Genomic DNA, 15,936 nt, shown 5'->3' with positions numbered 1-15,936 from the left:
AATTATAAGTACTTACCTCAATTCAATTAAATTATCTGGAGATACAGTGTCCTTTAAGAAATGTTTAAATGATGAAACCGTCTCGTCGATACCACTTTCATAATTGTGTCGTCCAGTGAATTCTCTGTTGAACACGACCATGTGATCTTTATCTAAGTCTAAAGAAACGTGTTTAGTACGATTATTATTATTGTTTATATAAATATGATGCGTTAATTTAACTAACCCAGAGCGTGTAAAGTTTGATGTTGAACTGCCGAATGGAATATTTGAGGATCAACAATTAAACCTCTGCTCAATAGTTCCTGTGACGCTTCTTGCATTACTACTAAAGCTTTTTCATTCTTTTCAAACCAAAGACGTAATTGTTCTTGATCTTTTTCATTACTGAAAATAATAATAAATATTACACTAATTGGTTATACAAGTAGTACAAGTAGTAGGTAAAAATTAAAAAATTATTTTTTTAAATTCAAATCAGATATTTTAATTTAATTTTTAATTAATTAAAAAATATTTTGTATTGGGTTTTTCAGACTCTTCTACTTAGCTGTAATAAATACAATAAATTAAAAATTATATATATTCAATGCTCTTAGTAGCTGATAATTTATTAGATAAAACAAAAATAAAATACACATCTTTGTTTTGTTAAGATAATAATTTACGATACATAACAATTTCCTATTAAGTTTTATATAATACTAATGGCGATAGACAGCATACAAGACAAATACTCTAAATTCGTATCAAAATCCGTTTTGTGAAGCCTGTCGAAGATTGTTAACTATATAATTGTTTTGTTTAAACATTCATTGTTAAAAGTGTGTGCTATCATAAATTAGAATTTTCCTTTGGATAATTGTGGATAAAACATATTTAAATATATTGATTTTCCACGGAAATGCTTCTAGGAATGATATATAGGACTTTTGGAACATCCTGTATCATTATCAATAATTTTTGCTGCACATTTATATTATTTATATATAATATTTAAAAATCTAATTCAGTTTCAAATATTTTTCTTATTTTTATGAAGTCGTAATTATCTTGCATTTAACCGAGCTCTAGAATAATTATCTTTTCAGAATTTTTTTCAATTATATGTTCAAGGAAAACTAATATACATATTATATTTAAAATTACGTATTTAAAATGAAAGGAAAAATTCTACTTTACCCATAATACCTATCTGATTTGAAAATAAACTATCACAATAATACAATATATTATATAAGAATTTATTTTATAGAACTTTGTTCAACATACTTTAAAGGGATGAATTATTTTCTGATTATATATTTATATATATTATATAATTTATGTTGTTTGATTTTGCTGGTTGAACATTAGATAATATATTATATAAAGAGAAAAATATTGTTAACGGTGCCACGGCGTCATATAAACATCATGGTAATCATTTATTATAACTTTATTCGATAGTATTATTAAATAAAACATCTCCAATTTCTTTTTAAGTTCTATTATAATATATTTTGTACTATGACGTTATAGGTATTACACATGTAATGCTATATTAGAAGTATTTTATTTTCATTTTGTATTCTGTTATATTTTATTATATACAATGTATAAAAATCATATTACGACGTTTATGATATAACAATATATTCTAGAATCAAATATTGTGAAAATTTTTAATACTGTTGAAATGATTTTGATTTTATTTATTTTAGTAAACATTTTGATCTGATTTATAGTAGACTAGTGGAATAATAGAATAATAATAAGTCTATAACGATTCATTTTACTAATTTTATAATGAAAATATATTTCCAATGGATGCTATAGTTGATATTTATTTTTTTTATTTTTTAAGCCCTATATTATTTTTTAATTGCTTCTCTTGATCACGAATTTAATTATTTTTTTTCTATAAAATATACATTTGAAGTCTGTCTACGTGTTGTCATTGTATCATTCTCGGCTGTCACGTGTTTAATTCATTCAGTTGGTAAACATTATAATGCATTATTTTATATTGTCCACATATATCAAGTATAAAAATAAAGATAAAAATAATTCAAATATTATATTTTAACTGAGCGACCTACCTTGCAATATATCAATTTTTGGTATACTAGTGTGTTATTGACTTGTTGAAATTTATGTCATTATTTAAACATTTAATGAATCTTTAAATGTATATTACATTGAATAAATTATACATGCTTTACAGATTATATATAGATAAATAATGAATAATAAATTGATGTTTTTTAATTTATAGTACGAAACAATTTTTATGGACACATAGTAGTATTAATTTCATGAACTGAATGTCCAGTTTGCGTAAAAAATTATCACACTAAATGAAATACCTATATATATTTAATCCGATAGCACTGGCTTGTTAAAAAAAACATATTTATTTTTTTGTCACTATAGACAGCCACGATGGATGGTACTTTTGTGTTTAAAAACTGTGTAAAAATGGAGACACCTGCTCTGATTCCTTTCATTTTTCAGATTATACCAGGATCCTGTCAAAACCCTATTACCGCGATAAGTCATTCGTTCGGTTGGATGTTACAATGAGATGACGCCGACAGGACCATGGGTTTGGCCGGTTTGTGGTAGGACGAGGATTTGATTTATGTCTTTTGAACATATAGATTCTATCTCACTGCGTGTAATTCCTACTTGCAACAATCTAGCAAGGAAATAGACTTATAAATATGACAATCTTTTAAAATTAAGAAATTGTGAAAAAAAGCATTGATGGACTTACGGGAAGTGACTTTGTCGAACGCATTAAAACCGGTGACAGCAGATGATGGGTTCTCCCCCTCCCCCTTCCAGTCCTTTACGGTAAACTCCGTCGAAATATATTTGTCTTTGGATTACGTCTTCACAATCCTACTCGACAGTCGAACGTTGTTTAATTGCAAAATAAATACAGTTGGGCACCTCCTTCCCCCCAAAACACAGAAATACTTTAATTCACCGTTGTGCCGAGGAATTAGTTTGGTACTTACTTTGAGTGAAAAAAATAAACGCAACAACAAATTTAAATTGTTAAACTGAGAATAATTATTCGATGAATTTTACATTAGCCAAAGTACAAGCAGTAATAATTAAGTTAAAACATTTACGGATTAAATAAACAAAACAATACGATTTTAATCATTAGAAAAAAAAAAATTAAACGTTGATAAATTATATGGATTAAAAAAACGATAATAGAATATTAAGGCCTTCACAATATACCTACACATTTTTAATAAGTTTATATTTTATTATTGTTGATGACAAAATATAATATATAATATAACATACCTTATACATATAACTTACATATATATATACAAATATAAATATTTTTTATGATTATTTGTATACATGTTTTTAATTTTCTGTACAATTATTTCATGATAATCAATATTTATAGGTGGCTCGCATATTTAAACCAACATCATATTAATACTAATATAATTTCTGCCGTTTTGGTTAAAAGAATAAATGATTAAAATTCAAAAATAAATCAATAAATAAATTACAAAATAGTGTTATGAAAATATTATTTTGATATTTATTTATGTTTTATATAATATTTTAGCTACGTGTTGAAAAAAAATAATGAAATAAACATGTTAAAAACATTTACCCTTCATAATTTAAAGCAAACAATTACTTTTGAGTGACAGCATAGCAGAATGGGTAGATTATATGAAAATAAATATCAGCAGAATTTAATTTTACGCAAATAAAAAAAAATTAATATTTTAGTATCATATAATTAGCAGGGTTAACCTTTTACGTTAATTTTGTGATTTGTTTTACAATTTTATGTAACAATCTATTTTCAACAATGTTTAATCAATAAATTCAAGCCAGGTGAAATAAAAGAACTGACACGTTGTTGATGATTTTTAAATTATTAAAATAATCTTTGTTATATATTTTTTATGAATTAGTTTTTAAATAGATACTTATTATTTTCAAATCATATAAATTTTAATAACATTTTTATTTTTCAAATATAATACAGTTTCATGAAATTGCATTTAAATAAATTATATATTTTTATTTTTTCAATAACATTTATTATTATTGATTATAACAAAATAAAACTATTAAAAAAAAAAATGTATATTGGTAAGAAACATCAAGAATATCATCATCACGAATTCACAAATAATATAATTTTTTGAGTTGATTTTGTTTGAATTTTATCGAATCAATAAAATAATAGAAAACAATATACAAGTTAGAAGTATATAGTACCTATTATTTGTTATTTAATTTAGTGTCGGTAGTGACAGTTTTTGCACGCTGCAAAAAATAAATAATTTCAAAAAATATTTTAATTAAAAATAAATTATTTACATTTACAAAAAAATAATCAGTCGTAGGTATATTCATGTATACATCGCACACGGCACACCGCAGTAGGTACTCGCAGTTTTCCGATGCGATTTGTCGTTAAATAACTATTGGAAACGGACTAAACATTACGCGAAAATTAATGATTACATTTTTTTTCTCGTTCATGCCAAATGCCTATTCCGATGTTGTTTTGGAAATGCCATCCACCGCTGTTAACACTCTGGTTTATGTCCCACAAAAACCTATATAATATTATACTAGTGCCGAACCTGTATTGATTTCATACGTCATAGCTTTTCGACACATCGCGATTTGATCGCACATGCAATATAACAATAAAAGCTGTTAAAAATTGCAGGCTTTGAACACGTCGGTTCTCATGATATAGAAATAGAGAAACATAATAATATTGGGACTCTAGGGGTAGGTGCGAGTTGAGAAATATTTTATTGTAGCAGTACTGTGTTATCGTCGATTGCACTGTCGACGTCTGTGTGCTATTGTTAATTTACACGGTTATTTTTATACCGCAGGAGTGTTTCCGGGATTTCTCTCAGTTTTCGTCGGCGAGCGTTGACCGCCTCGGGTGAGAATATTTTTCTGTCCGTTGGTTGCGGTTAGTCGGTTTCGCCGCGAGAATATTAAGATATAAAAAGTGTCGGCACAACGATAAGACGATAGCTAGGCATCTATAGAGGAGATATAAGTACTCACGGTTTCGGCAGCGTGTAGTGGTTGTTCAACGGGTCTAGTTGATAAGCGCTCTCCACGGCAGACCACTCCAAGTTCAGCTCCTGCGCCGCATCTTTCAGTTGTTCGTACGCGTCCTCCGCAATGCACACCGGTGCGGGGCATGGTTGGTGTTCATCGCCCACCAAACACTTAAAAAAGCAAACAACGTCGAGTTTCAGATGAAAAATCGTTAACCCATTTAATAAACTATGTGTGCGTTTGTCTAAAACACATTATACTTTCTCCTACCGACTGTACTTAACAAAATCCAGAAAAAATTCATAATTTTTTTATATTTAAACTTTAAGCGTACCTACATTTTGGATTAATGTATAAAATCTAATTAATTAACGAATTTAACAATGGGATGTAGTAAACTAATAAAATAATAATATGTAGGAAAATAGATATACTTCATTTTACAAATTACAATTTTTGCTAAGAATAACTATAGTTCTTACAATTTTTTTATTTACCAGTAATTAAATGTTGTAATAGGTACACGTATCATAGAAATATTGTAATAATTTTGTTTTTAATTGATCAGTATTTTAACTTTAAACATTTACTGTATAATGTTTAGGTATATATTTTAGTTATATACCTAGTGTATAAGATTATTATCTTATGAAAAAATTATTATTATAAACAAAAAATTATAAGGATTAAAACAAAGTTTATTAAAAATATATCAAAAGTTATTCTCATATTTTTTTTTCTGAAACTGCTAAGAATCTGAAAAAATTGCATGGTTAAAGGCACACTGAATCTTAAATATCCAATACAGGTAGGTAGACTCGCCGCACGTTAAGAGCATGACCAGTCTTGCATCCAAAATAACTTCCTCCGCCGCATACTATAATATTATGATAATATTATAATATTATAAGATGCGGTGGACGAAGTTTGGAAAACCAATCAGAAGCCGACTGCGCGTAATGGACGCAAAATCAGCCGTCACCCAGCCATGCTCTTAACCTACGGCGAGTATACGGTTAGAATATTTTTTAGTGTAATTACTTAAAAAAAGATTTTCTGAAAATCAAGTATTAAAATTATACTTTTTAAAATCTAATAAGAAACAAACGCGTGAATTACTCTTTTAAATTACGAATTAAGTCGTTACTCGTTAATTGTTCATTCGTAACTATGTTGTAGTTTTAACTGTTGATGTGATCTATTATATACTATACAAATAATGGCATTAAATATTAATAATTTTAACAGGGAAGAAATAGTTAATAATATTTTTATTTTGTATAAATAATAAAAATGCCAACAAATAAAAACATAATAAAAACGAAAGTATGTAATATATTTATATTATAATATGATATTCGTACATACTTTAAATATTTTAATTATTTAATTTTTTTTATGATAAATAATTTACAAGAGAAGTGAATAAAATATTTTTTAAACGAGATAAACAATTTATTAAGAATACCAAACTGAATCAAACATATTTTATTTAATGATTATTTCTTTCAAAGAAGTTGGTTAGATTTATAATTATTGGTACAAGTAAATAAATCATACTAATTTGATAAATTTATCTTATACGTATAATATACCTAGTTGATATCATCACAGAATAGATGTAATTATATAATATAAACTATAAAACTTAAAACTAATTAACTACTGTCTATACTCATTTAAAATAAGATTTTTATGTATTGAAAACTATAAAAATATTCTTCTTAGGAATATTATAAAATTAAAAAATTACCGATATTAATTTGTTATCAAAATAGTGAAAACTTAAATAATATGACGATAAAATTAAAAAAATATATAATTAAAAAACGTTTTTCAATGACATCAAATTATATAAAAAAAAATGTTTTAAAACAATTAGATTTTTTTGAAATAATGAGTGTAGATACTTGGATCACTTATACTACTACTGGCACACTTATACTTAAAATAAAGTGTTCAGTATTTTCTTTATAAATAATAATAACTTGTTGTTTGTAAATATTTTGTTTGTATTAAGTCTAAGGTAGTAAAAAGTGGTTAAAAAAATTGCGTGTTAAAGTTTTACCTATGTGAAGGATTAATTATTAATGTGTTAACTGTACATTATTAATTAATTTGAATGTCTAAAGTGAATGTTTTTCTGAATACCATAATAATAAATTGTACAAATCGAGAAGGTAAGTATGATTATCTATGTTTAGCCAATTGTTGTTCATCAGTTTCAATATTGTGCTGTTAGTTTTGATATTAGAGTGAACTGATCAATTACATTTTAAAATAATCATAACTTACTTAAAAATGACAATATAAATTAAGGCTACGTGGGGCCCTGGATAATAATCTTACCTTTAAATTGTATAATAGTTCAGTTCACTCTAATATCAAAACTAACAGCACAATATTGAAACTTGTGAACGAAAATCTGCTATGTCGCACGTGTGTAAGACGGATACAACATATGCGGGCTGTATGTCCTCTTAAGCTCAAATGGATTTTTAATTCATGTATAGGTAGTCCACGAGTGATTAAAATTATAAATTATAAATTATGACAAACAATTGCGAAAAGAATTCTAAAAATGTTGAATATTTTTTTTGTTGAATAAAACAATAAATTAGTTTAATTCGAGAATTATGTAATGAAGTCTGTAATCAATAAAAATAACGACAAAGTTGATGTATTATAGGTACTCGTAAATAATGAACATGTTGCGTAATAATGAAATAATACATAATAGGTACATTGTATACTCAAAATGTTCTTGTAAAAATAAAATATTGGCATTGATTGTTTGCTGGAAACCAAACAAATAATTTACTAATATTTTAAAGTGTAGAATGTATTTCTTTTTGTTTTTTTTTTGAAAAAAAAAAAATTAAAATGCTTAAATGATTTGACTGTTATATAATGTTTGTTGGGTTTAGTTACATATATACGTAAGTATAATATGGTACATATATGAAGTATGATTAAAGTATGTAATAAAGTGGAAGTATTTTCATCAATGCATTAGCACGTCGTCCATTCGTGTAATGTTGAAGTTGATACAGTACGACGTGTTCTTTTGTTATTAACTATTTGTGCGTATTTCACATTTTAATATGTATACATTTCACAATAATGTGACATTGTATTATATTTTACCTTATTTTGATAACTAAGTGTGATAATAATTTCATTATAACAAAATGCGATGTACAAACATTTTTTTTGCAAATATTAAATACAATATTTAATGTCATGTATATACGAAAATATTAATCGTAATTATTAATAATTATTGTTATAAGTATACATTTATAGTATTATATAGGTACGTTTGTCGTTTAGCCGTTACGCCAAATTTGTTTAAAAATACCTTTTGTTTTTAATAATTATAATACTTTTTCAAAAACTATTTTATTTCATCGTAGCAAACGTTGATAAAAAAGAAACCCGATTCGCTTTATCTGACTAGTACAGAAGAATATATTATTTCAGTTTGTAAAGAAATATAACATAATGTTATTGCTGTCGTTATTGTCGTTTCAAAATTTATATGAATGAAAATCAAAATCTCTTTGTAGGTATTTCACGTAAGTAAAGTTGAGAGTCCTAAAGGTATCAAACTCCTGAGACTATTTTCTATGCAAATCCGACTTAAGGATTATAAAACCACAGAAGGATAAAAAAATAAATAAAAATAAAATTAAACGTGACTAAAGAATATTTAAAAAAAAACGTCCATGACCGTGCAAACAGATCATTTACATTTTTCTTAAATGTAAACTTTTACTTAAATAAAATATCAGGCCTTCGAGGCTTAAAGTTCATTACAACATAAAAGATAACTTTGTTTACCAACACAATTTTAATACTAATGTTGAAATGAATCAAGTTTTGTACTGACAAAAAAATCCTGGTGTAATGGTGTCTTTTTTAAATAGTATAAATTATATGTACATACCAAAAAGAAACATCCCCGGGACACTTTTCGGCAATTCCTTATTTCATCCAAATGTTCTGCGAATAAAAATGGATTTTTCATTGGATCCAATTCACTGCCATAATGCATGTCGACGAATTCTACCTGTAAACAAAAAAAAAAAACACAAAAACATTGAATAAATTAAATTTTTAAATATATTATACATTTTGTTTCATTTTTCTAGATGTATAATTAAAGGAGATCAAAGACACGTAATTGGTAAATATAAACTACTGCTCGGGAACTGTTATAAAAAAATAAATAAATAAATAAGTTCGAATACATTAAATAAAGTCCAATATTTGTATAATAAGTAAATACGTAAAGTAATACGTTGTAAATAAGTAATGATTAAATAAATACTTATACGCGTGTTATAATTCAAATAATATTTGAATGAGACAAAATAAATTATCTTTAAAGGAATTTTATATTGTCAAAATTCTCAAAACTGTTATAAAGCCATAAAGGTTATATAATTAAAAAAAAATTAATTCATGACCAATTAATAACAACTAGAATAAAATTGTTAATAATAAAGAAATGATAGTTTAAAATTATAGATCTTATTTGGAGACAATTCAGACATTATTTCCCTAAAATAAATAAAATTAATAAACGTAATTAATAATAATTTAATTATAAAAATTTTCATGTAAATAATTCTGCATTTGAACAATTAATCGGTCATCATATTATTATATATTAATACTATAGGTATTTTAGCATAAATACCTCGTTTACTATTATAATAAATAAATAAATGAACTCATGATCGTAATAAGATTTTCCAGTATATCTAATATTTACAAGAAATCGCACATTGTATAACAGAATTTTTCGCATCGAAAGTTTGACCTTATAATAATATGGTAAGACTCTGGATGTTATAATTGATATTATATTAATCGCCAAAAATGTATAATAATATTTAATGATTTAATGAAACCGTTTTCCGTGGTTCAACGTCAAGATTGAGTGACATATTGACAGATTGAGTGATATATTATGGTATAATGGTACAAATGCTAATAGGGTACTATTGTACGTATAGGCACACGATAGGTGCATAACGCAATATCGCAACAGCAGTAAGTTATGGAGTGTGCATTAGATCAATTCGACACTTCTCTGACAATTGAAAACGTTTTGTACATAACGCATAAGATTTCTAATTATCGGTCCAACGCGCGGATTCTGGGAGTACGTACAAAGCCGCACGTGAAGTATATACGTCATGTATATATTGTATATATATATACGTATAATATATATAGTCACGAGTGTCTTTTGTTCGTTTTGATGACACTTATTTTCGCCACTCGTTATTACCGCCTATCGATTTTATTGTGCGAGGTTTTAGCTGAATGATTATTTTTTTGTCGACGTGAAGTATTGCGTACAAGAGAACTGCGCGTAATATGTTGCTCGTCGATGACGGTACCGTGTACGTCAAGTGTGGCGTAACAACGAACCAAGAAATGTATTAATCGCATGCTTGTTGTCGCCCCCCCAGAAAAATGCCACACAACAGTGTAAGTTCTCATTGTTCGTCTTTCGGCTATGACTCAACGACCTGAACCTCGGGAAGTTTTGAAGTTTATGAAGTTTAAGTTTAATATAACTGTTACGACTTACGACCGAAAAGGTTAGTGACTGAAAACACGGAGTGGAACATCGATGATATATAAAAAATAAAAATTTAAACAGTGTCTATTTATAGTTACAAAATATTGCCGTGAACGTCTATAGAATATATTATACATTATAGGTGCATATATATTACATATAGATAGATAATATTCCGATCAATTCCGAAGTGTAGGTAAACATAAAATATTATCGTCTATTTATATTAACGCATTCTAGCCGCTAATGTTTCCATTACCTATTAAATTGTATTATTTATATCTCAAAGTAACACGGAATTCCCTAAATTTGTTGCAACTTTGTTTTTTATTCACATCATAACAGTAACTTACAAGTTACAACCGTCTTACAGCAATAAAATCGATAAAAAAATATTTCATTTAGAATTGACTTGCTCCGCCATTCGGATAATTTTATAAAATATTGCCTATGTACGTATTATTCGAGTTCAAGCAGAGTTAAATAGGGCAAGTTAAAGTTAAGTCGACATGAAATTAAAATCAGTTAAGATCGAGTTAAAAATTGACATAAATTTAACTTTAACTCATGAACTTTAATCGTGTTAAACTTACTAACAATTAAACGTAAAACGAGATGAGCGGGTCAGAGGAAAAAAAAAATTGATCTCTAAAAGCAAAACAATTTGACCACAATCTATTATATTGTAGTAAGTTTACATCCCGGTTACGAATTTTAAAATGTTTGAGCAGATTGAAACATTTTACGAACGAGTTGTTACATAATATTATACCATATATACACGGTTTCAACCCGTCTCTCCGAGAAAATGCGTTTACGTTCATCAAACGGATCACACTTGTACGGCGTAACGTCACAAATCCCCCGGGAGGCTTTGACGTAAGATTGTGTGTCCCCTGCAGTCGTATTTCGCAGTTGCGTGGAGGGTAGGTACCTGTAAAGTGTCGGCAGTGGCTTATTGGCGGACCGATATGCGTTTCCCATATATTATGTATACCTACTCGCCTAACTTATCGACGTCCTCTATCAGAGTTAGGTTTTTAGAATGTTCTAGATTTTTGTCGAGTCTTGTCGGCCAAACGCCTGGTCACGGTGGTCATTTATTTGCTGGAGACCATCGATATCTAAAAACGTCATCACTCGCGTTCGTATCGCTACCCTGCACCTATAGCGACATTTTTGTGTTGGCGTGTACATCGCGATACGATCATAAATGGCCATATAATTTATTATAATTATTTACACGCGCGTTGGATTGCGAAAGATTTAATCGAATGATTTCAAAGCGTTCGCATTGCAGGCCGATCCTCATCGTCTATATAAAGTGCACATTTACACGTTTGAGCCATATTTATTTTACGTACACGCAGACGGCTGCGGTATTGGAAAAATAAAAGAAAAAAAGAAAGGGGACCCTTAGACTTCGAAACAATAAACGTCACTTGAAATTATTGTCTAACTCGGCCGTAAATTCCCTTTTACTCGCCGACCATCCGTCATTAAACAAATAATTACGGTGTACAAATATTACGCAGTATCGTATTATTATACACGCACACACTACACGTAATAATAAGTGTATAAACAGTAGAATTACATTTGAATATTATTTTATTTAATATAATTTCTAAAAATTAAATTTAAAAAATAATGTAATATATTGAAATGACATTTTGTATAATATTATAAGACCGTCCTTCCGTTATGATAAAAATAAATATAAAGAAATAATATCAGATTAACTCGATCCCCTCGCCAAATTCAAATGGACATTTGCATGTCGCGCGTGAGTCTTTCACTACTCCCCACTCGACTGCTTGTGCATTTTTGTGCCAACTATATAATTAATTTCCCCGGTACTACTATGATACGACGTGCATTATACGTCACATATACTGATTGATTGATACCTGTGTGAAAGGTGTTAAATACAGGTTCGTTATAATATTATGATATTATGAACGCGCTGCGATTGGACATTTTTCAGTTATCGCGACAACGGACGTGTATTAATATTGACGATTACTCACACGCCACATTTTATATTATACATTTATAATGTATTATATTAATATATTACACACATATATATATATATATATGACAATTATTTTCATACATAATATGCATATTGAATACGTCATTTAGAATTGGAATTCTGCCAGTTTGACATTTGCGATCAACTACAGCGATCATCCACAGTATTCGAAATTGTTATGTTGCGTTATATATTATTAAACATTTCATACTATACATGAATCCACGATGATTACTATATATATAATATGTAGATATGTGTTTATCATGCCCCAATAGACATTATACACTGCGATAAAGTGTATTGCGATAAAATCAACATATCATAATACATGATTATTGCGTCGAAAAGCACCTCCTACAAGCAAATAAATAAACACAACCGACTACAACTGATAAACGACGTACGGTGTGTGGATCGCGATCGCTAATGGTTAATATCGTTATACCATCGTTATGACTGGTCATTATCCGTCACCAATCCGGTTGACTTTTTTTGTAATCGATTTGCTATAAACCGTTGATTTTCACAAAAAAAAAATAATAAGTCTGGCCACCATTAATATTATATATACGCACATCACAAGGTAAAGGTTGTTAAAGAATCTTACATATCGTTTAATTTATGTATTGGTTAATAACGTGTAGGTAATAAGTAAAACTAAAATAGCATTTTTATAATTAGGTACCAATACTTGACCTTTTTTTTAGAAAAAGCTGTGGCAACTGTATTTATGGCCATTGACTGTCACAAAAATGTCTAGTATTTAAAACTCTAAAGGATTAGGTGTATTAAGTGCATTAGTTAGATTGAAATACGTTAAGATAAAATTTGCATTTTGTTGATTGGCTAATTTAATAATCAAAAATGTAATAAAATATTAACTCTGAATAAAAAAACAAATTTGTACCTGACGTAAAATAAAAAATAAATCAGTTCCAGGTACCATCGCTTGTTGTTATTTTTTATTGCGGTTACATTAAAAACATCTAAAGTGGAATGAAAAAAAACATATTCACTTGATCTAGATTAAGTTGGAAATAAGCCCTCTAAATAGGGGGTGGATATAAATCCAGCAGGTTTAAAGTTTCGCATTTAGATTGAGGTTTAATATTCTATTTCTAGGATTAGATTTTTTTTTGCATGGATTATTTTTTTTCTGATTTAATACGATAATGTAAAAAACACACTCAATTATATTGTTTTTGTGTAAAAGTTGGTTTAACTAAATTTTAAAGTAAAGTTATAAACTATAAACTGCGCATAGATGAATTGCGTGTAAAAAGAAGAAACAGTACTTAAAAAATTCAAACGCACTGAATATATAAAAATGTATCGAAGTATTATCGAAAAAGAAATTAAAATAATTTTATAATAACTATTATAGTTATCTTTTATAAAATAATTAATAAGATGGATATTGGGCCAAATTTTCATCACGCATAGACGACCAAGTCATGCACAGCTTGCAAAACACTGGTTACAGTCGAACAAAATATACTTATCGAATACTGACAATAAATTAAATTAAGACACGAATATAAATTACTACTATAATCTACACGAAATCCTTTCACTTATAAGTTATAACAAAAATCAGTCGATAAACTAATCAAATTTATAAATTAAACTAAACTTCGTAAGCGATTTCAATAAATAATATCCTTAATAAATGTGAATATTATTATAATCAATTGGAAATTCGGGCATTTACCAGCATTAATATTTGAATTCTTGGCTTTGCATGTATTTGTTATTCCAATATATATAGACGCCGTTGATGACGGTTATTAAACTTCAGGATGCCAATCGTTGTGTATTTTAGATAAACTTTTAAACGGTAGTTAGTATTTTTTTTTTTAGTTTTCATTACTAAAAAAAAGCGGTTCAGAGAGTCGCGGAGTCGTCGTTATAACTTATAACTGTCAAAACAATTTCCTGCAAATAACAGAAAAAGTCTACATTGTTTTTCGTTTTGTTATTTACTACGTCATTCTCGATAATTGCCAACAACCAATTATTTATCCTTGATGGTTAAGTATTAAGGTTTTGTTTTTTTCACCTGTATTTTCAATCGTCAATCGGTCACTGATCCAATTACGATGTTAGACGGCACTATTAATAATTTTAAATTTGTTAAATTGTAGTTAAATAAAATGTAAAATTTAATAAAAACACGAATGATATGATTATTAGGTATATATGTGTTTTAATATTGTTATAAAAAAGTACCTAGTATGTTATAATTAATATTAATCTATCAAAGGATAAAATTTCAATTTGTTATCTATTACTCGTAGTTCCATGGTGTCATAACCTTTTTTACCATACACAGGAATTTTCTCGGTGATATGTGTATAAATGAAACACTGGCGTCCTATTCAAAGCTCCTTGACCTGATGTGGTGCTCAAAATATCTAATGAAGGAGTGTTCTGAGTGTTGTAGCTATTGTTGTGCGTACTGGGAAGTGGGATTAAATAAGACATTTTTACGAATTCTTTTTTTTTCGTATCGAAAAAAAAACTGTACAAAAATGCTGTAACGTTTGAATTACGAAAAAATGCGATCAAAAAATGTTTATTTCAGTGTGTCTCAACTTTAAAGTAAGGGAACTTTTCCAAAAATCGTACCCAACTCTGATACCGACGGCGCGTTTAGTATTTTTAATAGTAATGTTTAGAATTTCATATTTGACAAACATCAATAAAAAAAACCCATTTTGATATTTTTGTAATTATTAATACGATATGAATAACGGATCTAATACATCTATATCATATTATATAAAATGTATAAACTCGGCTATTCAAGAATCTGGTGATCAATTTCGTTTATCCTTCTACTCTTACCCTCATCAGTGAATACGCCACTGACAACGTATTACGTGACATAACGGAGTGATCCGTTTAACGTAAGACACTCATCACTGACATTTTTGAAAATACATCTTTTATACGATTTTAAGTCGTTTCAAAACAACATTTTTGAGAGAAAAAATTATGGTTTTTACTGTTTTTCTTTTTTTTTTTAACTTTTTACTCTTTTGAGTGACAACGTACATTTATAATTTCATATGCGCCAATGTAGAGTATTATTTGGAGTATTTCGATCGATAAAAATTAAATTTTGGACAAGTAGTTTATTAGCTATAAGTATTTTAAGTTATGATGAGCGGAGTAGCGGATCAACATTTTGTGGGGCATCGTCGTACCAGTCTGGTGTCTACTCCGC

At 27.9% G+C, this 15,936-nt stretch overlaps 1 protein-coding gene across 1 annotated transcript in view; it reads right to left on the bottom strand.

Moving 5' to 3' along the window:
• Positions 1-15,936, bottom strand: part of LOC132931635 (protein qui-1) — a 196,304-nt gene that overhangs the window by 17,126 nt on the left and 163,242 nt on the right. The window contains exons 4-7 of the mRNA XM_060997526.1: positions 9,017-9,139; positions 5,071-5,237; positions 227-387; positions 17-158 (exon numbers count right to left, since the gene is read on the bottom strand). Coding sequence (XP_060853509.1) covers positions 17-158; positions 227-387; positions 5,071-5,237; positions 9,017-9,139 — 593 coding nt within the window. The remainder of the gene's footprint in view (positions 1-16; positions 159-226; positions 388-5,070; positions 5,238-9,016; positions 9,140-15,936) is intronic.

Source organism: Rhopalosiphum padi, chromosome 1 (assembly GCF_020882245.1).
Source record: "Rhopalosiphum padi isolate XX-2018 chromosome 1, ASM2088224v1, whole genome shotgun sequence".
Taxonomy (NCBI): Eukaryota; Metazoa; Arthropoda; class Insecta; order Hemiptera; family Aphididae; genus Rhopalosiphum; species Rhopalosiphum padi.
Note: the sequence above shows the minus strand (reverse complement) of the source record. Positions and strands in the feature narration are given on the sequence as shown.